Source organism: Lonchura striata, chromosome Z (assembly GCF_050655825.1).
Source record: "Lonchura striata isolate lonStrDom1 chromosome Z, ASM5065582v1, whole genome shotgun sequence".
NCBI lineage: Eukaryota > Metazoa > Chordata > Aves > Passeriformes > Estrildidae > Lonchura > Lonchura striata.
Genome location: NC_140740.1, coordinates 39,641,832 through 39,651,844, shown reverse-complemented (window position 1 = coordinate 39,651,844; position 10,013 = coordinate 39,641,832). Strand labels below are relative to the sequence as shown.

General features: G+C 40.9%; 1 protein-coding gene across 1 annotated transcript in view; it reads left to right on the top strand.

Annotated features, from left to right (window-relative positions):
• The first annotated feature begins 38 nt into the window (after positions 1–38).
• The window catches only part of NCBP1 (nuclear cap binding protein subunit 1), a 30,949-nt gene continuing 20,974 nt past the window's right edge, over positions 39–10,013 (top strand). Inside the window, exons 1-10 of the mRNA XM_021537122.4 lie at positions 39–221; positions 352–437; positions 1,118–1,218; positions 2,308–2,464; positions 3,346–3,453; positions 3,978–4,099; positions 4,585–4,654; positions 5,285–5,500; positions 6,061–6,158; positions 7,442–7,505. Of these exons, the coding sequence (XP_021392797.1) occupies positions 188–221; positions 352–437; positions 1,118–1,218; positions 2,308–2,464; positions 3,346–3,453; positions 3,978–4,099; positions 4,585–4,654; positions 5,285–5,500; positions 6,061–6,158; positions 7,442–7,505 (1,056 nt within the window). The 5' untranslated portion in view covers positions 39–187. The remainder of the gene's footprint in view (positions 222–351; positions 438–1,117; positions 1,219–2,307; positions 2,465–3,345; positions 3,454–3,977; positions 4,100–4,584; positions 4,655–5,284; positions 5,501–6,060; positions 6,159–7,441; positions 7,506–10,013) is intronic.

Genomic DNA, 10,013 nt, shown 5'->3' with positions numbered 1-10,013 from the left:
CTCGGGTTCCTCAGGGAAGTGGGCGGGCCGGGCCGCGCGCGCCCCGGAAGCGGCGCGGCCGCGGGCGGGGAGGCAGCGCGCTTGCTCGGCCCGCGCGGCGCCTCGGCCCAGCGCTTCCCGCAGCTCCGCGGCGCTCCGCACTGCTCGGCGCTGCTCCTCCCGCTGCTCCCCCCCGCTGCTCCGGACCATGTCGCGGCGGCGGCACAGCGACGACAGCGATGGTGAGCCCCGCGCCCCCCTCGCGGTGTCCCGGCGGGAGGGTGGGTCGGGCGGGATGGAGGAGCGGCGGGGTTGAGAGCGGCAGGGTTTCTGCGGCGGCGGTAACGCTCTGCTTGGTGTGTTGTGGAGCAGGACAGCCCCACAAGAGGCGGAGGACGTCCGAGCCGTCGGAAATTGAGGAGAGGCTCGAGTCGCTCATCTGCAGGGTGGGAGAGAAGGTAGGTGGGCCGGCGGCTCGGGGAACTCAAGCCTCGTTTCCCTTCTCCCTGTCCCTTGCATGGTGTGGGTGCGCTTCGTCTGTAGTAGCGACCCTCAAAAAATGCTTATTTTGTGAGGTGGGTGGAAAGTTGCCGGTTTTTTTTGCTAAGCCACGTGCTGCGGCGGGTAAGTGCTTAAATCGTAGCGTGGTGCTTCCCAGTCGGGGATACACGGCCCGAGTTACTGTTGTACCTAGAGATGGTGCTGGTGATTCTGGCGTGCGAAGGGTGCGAAAGAATTAATTGCTCTTCCTGCGGCACAAGTTTCCAGTCCCGACGGTGGGGCTGATGGAGGAGGGGGTGGCAGAACAATAGGTGATGATGCGCAGAGAAACTAGGTGTTTTTCAGCTTCGTGTTGTGTTGTTAATCAATGCTCGGCTGGTCGGGATGCTCCTGAGGTGATGTTCGATCTTGCATCCCGGGGGAAAGCTGAAGTTCCTAGCGAGGGAGTTTGGCGGTCAGGTGCAACTCTTGTTAGGCAAGCGAGAACAGATCTTCGCTTTTGATGGAACCCGAGTATTGCCCCGAAAAATGAGGCGACACGAAAGGATGCTCATGTCTTACATGTGGGAGTTGGACTAGTTCGTTTTGCCTGGTTGATGAAACTTTCTTCTGTTTGTTTGTTTTGTTTTCATTTTAGAGTAATTCATCTTTGGAGAGCAACCTGGAGGGCCTAGCTGGTGTTTTGGAAGCTGATCTGCCAAATTACAAAAGCAAGATACTAAGAATACTGTGTACTGTGTACGTATTGAGAAGGTCTGGGAATATGGGGTGTGCTTTCGGTGTGCCTAAGTTTGGTTTTAAGGTAGTTTAAAAGCCATGAATAGCTTTAGTTTGTGATTGGTGTCATAGCTTAGGGTTTGCCTTACTACAAACGAAAGACATAGAGGAACAAGTTCGCTATGTATTTGGTGTAATTCAAGAAAAATACCTTTTTACTTTGCTTTGACTTGAAATGTGTATAAAGGCTTGAAGCAGGTAGATGAAACATTAGAACTGGTCTGCAGTAGCTGTGGGAACGCAGCAATACCGGGTAAAATCCTTTTTCACGTGAAACGCTTAAGCGCTTAAGACCACCAGAGTGGCTGCTAACATCTATCTGTGTTATCTTGATGTTTTCTCACAGCTTTCTCTTCCCTGGCAGTCACGTGCTCAAGTCTTTGTAAGCACATTTGCTAGAGGGGAAGGACTGGGAACGGGAGGAGCAGAAACCAGGCTCTGGTGGCTGCCAGCTCTCTTTCCTCTCCCTGCAAAATGCAGGAGCAGAGATGCTATGACAGGGTCACTGAATGGTGTTGAGGGAGGGATTGTGCAGGGTCTGTTGCAAGAGGTAAGACAATTCCGAAGGAAGGGTGTGGTGCAGACTATGTAGCCTGTTCTAATATTTTGCAGATACTTAAAGTTTCTTTTTTAGCAATATTTTTAATAACAGGTAAGTAGTGTGCTTCCTTCCCTGGCAGCAGAAAGACACTGCTTACTTACCTGCTTAAAATGGTAGAGGTAAATTACTTTTTTACAGTAGGACCTAGTATTCCTTATGCTGTGTAATGACTTTACTATTGACTATGGACTTAAACAACTTCTTGCATTCTTGCAATAAATTCTGTCACTAATATTATTTGTCCAACCCTGTGGGATACTCAGCAATTAGATATAAATGAAAAGCAAATATTTTGTACTAGAAAGTGATAGTAGCTGTCTTTTCTGATTTTCTGATTTCCTCATGAGCCAAGTTTTAACTTACAATACGCGGATTCTAAGATGCCATGCAGTGGCCAACTGGCACATGATGAATAAACAACTAACACATTATTTCTTTTTCTGTGTCAGTGCACGTCTGCTACCAGAAAAGCTTACTGTTTACACGACATTGGTGGGCTTGCTGAATGCCAGGAACTACAATTTTGGTGGGGAATTTGTAGAAGCCATGATTCGTCAGCTTAAAGAATGTCTGAAAGTAAACATGTATAATGAAGCTGTGCATTTAGTAAGTGGAGTTTTATTTGTCTATTTTTTTCATATCCTTATTCTTTCCTCTTTTCACCTTTTTGTTACAGAGAGCTGGACCTTGCAATGTGTGTTTTAATGTCTTTTGCCATCAATGTGCAGTGCACTTTAAATATTCCAAGAGGAAATATGTGTTAGCAGTATTTTCTTTTTCAAGGACGAGGACTTGTATTACATTTACAAAATGTAGTTCCAATGGTATCTTTTTCACAGTGAAAAATTAAATGTGTGTTAAACAGAGGTGCTTTTCACTGCTTGTTCTTCAGTCAAATGTAAAAGATAAAAAAAAAAAGTGCTTCCTGTCTTTGAAACCATTTGCTTCATCCTTACTGCTTATAGATTTTGTCTGCTGTAAGCTATTAGAACTTCAGCAGTGTCTGATTTAGAAGCCCACTGCCAAGTTCCTCACCTTCTGAATCCCACTGGTGAAAATTAAGATTCTAGTCAAGAGACTGAACTTCAGTCAACCGTGATATTATCTTTGCTAATAAGATCTATTGCTAGAACTTGCTGTTATTTTTGTTATCTGATACTGTACAGAATAGAGAGAAGTACCGTGGTTTTCTTCTGTAGTATCAGTCTGCATGTTTTCCACCATTCCTTAATTAGGAATGTTGTCCTTACAATGTTAATTGCAGTGGGAGGGATTAAGGACATTTTAGTGAACAATATGCTAGACAGCACATATTATGGCTTGTCATTGCAAGGTGAGTCTGTACAGTGTGCAGTATTTCATTGTGGTACTGAATGAGTATTATGCTTTTATTGGTGATTTATTTTAATAATTTCAGTAATTTTATTTGTTCTTCTGCAGCCAGTTTAAAAGGTATTCATTTAGAACTTTTTTTTCCTCTTCTTGAGGTACGTTTTCTGTCCGATCTCGTGAATTGCCATGTAATAGCTGCACCTTCAATGGTAGCTATGTTTGAGAACTTTGTGAGTGTGACACAGGAGGAGGATGTACCCCAGGTAAGCAGAAGATCTGTAGACTTCCTGGGCCTGTTTCACAGCATGTCTGTACTTTTTGTTCTGTTCTTATGCTTAGAAGAGGGAGGGTTTAGGGAGAGCAACCTAAATGGATTGACACATAACAGTTTCCTGACCACTAGTAAAAGGAGCCTGTGGCAATTGGGAAATATGTGTACAGTAAGAAAGTATGGTCCTTTATAGTGAAGTGGCCAAATTGAATTTATTTTACTTTACTCTGGCAATTACAGTTTGCCTGGTATTTCTGCTGTACTGACAATATCCAGGAGAACTTTGAAAGTGATGCCATTTATCCCATTTTCTAATCTGCCTAACACAGTTCAAATGAAAAATTATACTTTTCAAGCATGAATATTTTTTCTCGTGCCTTGTCTATCCAGTCTGCAAATGCTGGTCTTTACATTCCCCCAAAACAACCTGCTGATGTTTTAAATTTAAATGTCTGTGTATAAAATCTGCTGAAGCTTACTGGTATACTCAGGTTTTGGTATATTGCCTTCCTATAGGTGCGATGTGACTGGTATATGTTTGCATTTCTGTCATCTTTGCCTTGGGTTGGAAAGGAATTATATGAGAAGAAGGATGCTGAAATGGATCGTCTCTTGTCTCAGGCAGAAAGTTATCTGAAGTAAGTTGTAACTGGTTAGAAACACTCTTTGGTATCTTTGTGTGAAGTAATAGTGTTCACTGTTGCTCACTTTAAAGTATTCTAAAGTTTTAGGTGTGAACCATTTTGTGGGGAAACAAAGCCCTAAAAATGCAGTAGGTGGAGAGTTTTTTGAATTTGAAAAGTTTTACGGTCTTGTCTAGTTTTAAAGTATGTTTAAGGTCTTGTTCTGCTCAAGCTGAAGCAGATGGAGTTGTGAGTGTGCTGTTAATACAAATAGATTGTTGCATCAGTGCTGTGCAGTGTCCATGCTTTCTGTCTGGGTGCTTCAAGTTAATGTTGTCAAGATCTGGTAATGGAGATACTTAAAGTACCACAAGCCTGATTTTTATTCACTGTAGTCTTCATCAGCTGAAGAAAATGAATAGTATACAGTCACAATAAAAACAAAACTGCTACTCTAAATTAGTCTGTTAAAGGTCAGATTTTCTCTCTTGTTTAAACAGACGCCGCCAGAAGATTCATGTACCCATGCTGCAAGTGTGGACTGCTGACAAACCACATCCACAAGAAGAGGTGATTAGACTTTACACTTCATTCCTTCAAAAAGATGGAAAAACAATTTTTTACTCAGGTGTTCTTTTATGATGAAATCAGAAGGCATCTCTAAGAGTATGAATCCTTTGATTTGTCTGCTGTTTGCTATTGATTCCAATAAGTTCTGTGTGGGGAGTTCTTTTCCAAGTATTGGGCCAAAATAAGAGGTTGAGTAAGAAGGAGGGGATTCTGTTTGCTGCAAGCCCCTGAGGAAGTTGTGAAGTAAATTGTAGTGTTTGATTTTGAAATTCAGATTACAGGGCTTCTTGTGTGAAACTGAGCATGTTGGGATATGGTGACTCTTTTAATACCACCAAAGAGTAGTGACTGTTCACTGCTGTAGTTTCTCTGGGACTCCTGAGATGCCTGTTGGTGCCTAGTAATTTAAAAAATTGCCAGGAGTTAAAGTTTACTAACACAAACCTGTATGGACGTAGGAATAGTTATGGCATTTAGAGTTCTTAAATTATTTGTTGGTTTACTGAATCAGCAAAAAACTTTGGTTTTTTTCTGCATGTAGGATGGAGTTTATACTTTCAGATAGTTCAGGTAACTGCCCTTTTTGTTCAGAGATTCAGCAGATGTAATGTTTTTCATCTTTCCCTTCAGTATTTAGACTGCCTTTGGTCTCAAATTCAGAAATTGAAGAAAGACCGTTGGCAGGAGCGGCATATCCTGAGGCCCTACTTGGCTTTTGACAGCGTTCTCTGTGAGGCACTGCAACACAATCTGCCTCCCTTCACACCCCCACCTCACACTGAAGATTCTGTATACCCGATGCCAAGGGTTATTTTTAGGATGTTTGACTACACGGATGACCCTGAGGTATGTGATTGCTGTGGGGAATGGTGAGTGAATTTCATAGTTAGGTTCCTGGGGCAATATTAGTGAAAATGTGATGTCTTCTCTCCCAGGACAGTAAGTGGTTGGAAGGTCAGCAGCAAAACTGAGTCTGCTGCCTTTTACCTTCACTTACTGTGGTTTTTGCAGTGAAGAAGACCATGAGTGTGTATTCATTCCACTCTATGGCTTTATTCTAGTCTAGTTTAGCTGGGTTTGTTTTTTTTCCAGTGATTCCACAAAGCAAAGGAAGAAGCAGATCCTTTGTGAACTTAAAATCATGTTCTCTAATTTTGTTCTTATCTCTTCTTTTAACAAGTCCTACTATTCATTTTGTTTTAAACATGGGTGAATCTGAGGTTTGTGTGGAAATGTGTCATACCAGCTTTTCAGCCCTGAAGGATATAGGGCATCTGAGACCTCATGATGTTTATATGGATGTTGGACTACTTTTTTCTACCTGTAAATGTATCTAAGAAAGCTTGTTGCCTGTGGTATCATTGCTTTAGCAGTGATCTTCATGAGTCTTCACTTTCTTTTACCAGGGTCCTGTCATGCCTGGCAGCCACTCTGTTGAGAGATTTGTAATAGAGGAGAACCTCCACTGCATCATCAAATCTCACTGGAAAGAGAGAAAGACTTGGTAGGAGGAGCTTAGTACTGGGGACTGTGGCACTTTTTAACTGCTACCATGGCTTTGGTGCCAGCGGGGATATGTCCTTCACTGGTTAGGCAAGAGTTCCAGACAGACGTTTCCTAAAGCTGGTGGTGAAAGTTTATTTACTGCATTTATCTGTGCTGAAACTGTTGCCCGGAATACTGTGTATCCATAACATCCAGATAACAGAGAGTCTGCATAATGCAGAAGGCAGTGGTTTCTTGGGAAGGGAATCCCTTGGTAATAAGGCATGTGCTGCAAAAATATGCAGACACGCCTTATTCCTCATGGGACCTCTCTGGAAAATACGGAAATGTGGCTGTGTTGTTCTTCCTGGAATGCTGATTAGCTGGGCCAGTGAGCATGGAGCGGGTCCATCTGCAGCTAACTGAGCATTGGTGTTTATGGATACCTCCTTGTTGTGCTTCCTGTGGGAATCGCATGCCAGATGTAATTGAGTTCACTCTGGGGAGTCACTGCAGGGTGAGATTTCATCAGTTTCAATTGAGCTGTGCCAGGAGGCAGTCAGGACGCTTTTCTTCATTTCTGCTCAAGCAGTGTCTGCTGTGGGTAATTGATAACCGAGATGGTTTGTCACAGCTGTCACACTTCTGTATGAAAACTAGCAAACATTGAATAATACGCATGAAATGGGTAGAAATAATGTTTTTGGTGATGACATGTGATAAAGTTTTGCAGTTGCAGCTGTTTGATCCAGCAGAAACTAGAAATTTGGTGTTGTTGCCATTACTGGGATAGTATTTCAGAGGAAAGTAAAAGACCAGGAGAGATAGAAGCTTTGCCAAAAGTATTGGTTTGCTTTGCACAAATGATAGGTGATAATGACCTGATTAAAAGATAAGGCATTTGAACCATGAGAGTTTCTTATATAAACCATTAGCTTAATTGGGCTTTCAAGTTATTCTGAACTTTTAATTGTTCAGGATATTTTTTCCCTTTTTATGTACACAAGCCATAATTACGGATCACTGTGACTTCTGTGCTAAGCCACTGTGGGTAGCAGGATAGTGTTCAAGGGATGTTACTGCTGCACAGAGAGTACATTATTACATATATCATAGTTTAGGTAGTGCTAGTGAGTCCTTTTGCTGTTTCTCTTCTTCAGTGCTCTTGAGGGTTGAATAACAGATTTTGGAAGGATTATTGAATTACTCAGTGCTGGTTTTATTTTGTATAATTTTATTGCTTGATTTTTATATCACATTTGCTATGTTATGTTTGAACTTAATGTGTCTGTGGTTTTACAGTGCTGCACAGCTGTTGAGCTATCCAGGAAATAACAAGATCCCTTTGAACTACCATATAGTAGAGGTATGGATTTTATAGCTCACCTCTTTGATGCTCCATTATTTCACAAGTAATACATCCCTGTTAGTTCCATTATAGGTTCCTTAAATTATAGTTTGATCTGGAAATCAACCAGAATTTTGTTAAATTAAACCAGCAGCTTTTAAATGAGCAGGTTTTGTACAGTTGAGTGATAGTCTTGTGCTTTTGTTGTCATTTTAACTTGGTGCGTTCCATTTTAAACTTAAATACAATAGGAAATGTGCACAAACTGAAATTCAAGGAACTAAATTTAAATATAAGAAAAATCTATTTTTAATGCAAAGTTTATTAAGCACTGGAAGAGTTGCAGAGTTTCAAAACCTAGCAGGACACAGCCCTAAGCAACCTGCTCTAGGTGACCCTGCATTATGCAGGGGGCTTTTGACTTGATGATTTCCAGTTAGACTCAGCCGTTCTGCATGATTTTATGTCTTGGTCTTTTAAATTATTTTGTCCTACTGGCCCTGGAAAAAACTTGTAATGAAGTAGCAACATGTTTCCTCCAGGACATTCTCCTTACTAGTGAATTCTAGATAACTGTTACATGTACCAGCAGAGCAATACAGATTTTCTTTTATTGCCTTCATTGAAAAGGGTTTTCAAGTTGCAGAGCCATATTCACTAGATTTCATCAAAAATTCAGAGAATTTAACAGAGTACAGTAAAAGCAACTTGTATAAAGGCTTTATAAAGAAGTAATTAGAAGTATGATTTTCAGAGCTGATTAGGACAAGAAATAATCCCATGTAGAATATTGATCTTGAAGTGGGATTGAGAATTCCTTTTGCCACCAAAGTGCCAAATATTCTGATTGCTGTGAAATTGTATGAGTTTTGGTCACCTCTGTTCTTTTTTTACTCTGAATTCAGAACAGTATTAAATTTATTACATTAAACAGTGTTAAAATTACAGAATCACAAGGTTGGAAGAGACCTTTGAGATCACAGAGTTCAACCTGTTCCCTGGCACCTCAACTAAATAATGGATCTGAGGGCTACATCCAGTTTTCTCAAACACATCTGGGGATGGTGACTCCACCACCTCCCTGGGCAGACCATTCCAGTACTTTATCACCCTTTCCGTGAAAAACTTTTCTCTCATATCTAACCTATATTTCCTTTGGTGCAGTTTGAGACTGTGACCTCTGTAGAAAGAGACCAAACCCCCAAAAAAAAGCCACAGCAGTCGCCAGCCCCCCTCAAGGGGCTCAAAGCCCCACAGGTCATTGTTCAGGGCCCACCCCCTGCAGTTAGGAATAATTTGAAATAATTTTATGTCTTAATATTAAAGCATATACAGTGATTTTACCTCCACTATCTTGAAGTGCTGTAAAAAGTGATGAAAAAACTAGAAGTGTACAAATTCTATGGCTAACACTGTAAAAATTCCCTTTTCTTCTTGTGAAATTTCTCTAAGTTTCAGAATGCAACTGATCGTCCAGTTGTTATTTCCCATCTTGAAAAACTCAGCCATTTTCTGCCCAACAGAGTTCTCCCTACCTTTTGGCCATATGTGTCTGAGCTAAATGTCTAAATTATGCTGACACAGAAAGGTTCCCCAGCATCTTACAGTCTCTTCATGCATTCGAGTCCTTCCTTAGAAAAAAAAGTCCCAGCTGTGAGATTCCTTAAAATCAGGGGGTTTTGGGCACATTGCAAAAGGCAGGCCTCAGAGACAGCAGGATGGTGATTAGAGCTAAGCAGTAGCTCTAAGATTTGTCAGCAGAAAAATTATACAAGAAGTAGAAAGAAAGGACAAATAGAACAATGGTCTGTGTATTAACACTTGGGTAGAATAACTCCCTAAGTTGCAGAAAAGTATATCTAGTGAGATATTAGGAAGGTCTAAGCTTAATAATGGAGCTCTGTGCGTTTTATCTTAAGGCTTACAGGCAAGTATTGTATTTGAAATAAGCGAGCATTGTTTTAACCAAAGGTACGTGTGCTTATAGTGGTTGGGTAGAACTACTGTCAATATGCTTTTGCTTTGTGAGATTAGTCAGAAAGCTTTTAAAGTAAGTTGTAACATTAAGTTCTTAGTCTACTACCTAAAATGTAAGCTACTAACATCTTCCCATTATCATAACCACGTAATGAGACTTGCTAAAAAATAAACACCTCAAGACACGTTCCTCAGTAGTCCCGTCCTATTTGTGATTTGTACATAGCCCCCAGCCAGAGATATCAGCTGATGTGTTTTCATTGATGTTTCTGAAATCTGTAAATTATATTGATTTCTTACACATATAAGATTTTTCTTATTAAAAAAAAAAGGTTCCTTGAAGCTTTATTCAGAAACTTAAAGAAACTGATCAACCATAATGAATCAAAGTTTCCAATTCCTTTGATGTAATTTAAATTTAGTTGAGTGGAATACAAAATAGGCAAAAACTAAGAGTTGGATGTTGTACAGTGATGACTTTTTTTTTTTAGCACTCGGAGGTTGACATGCTGTTATTATAGGCAAACTTTAAAATAAAGAAACACAAAA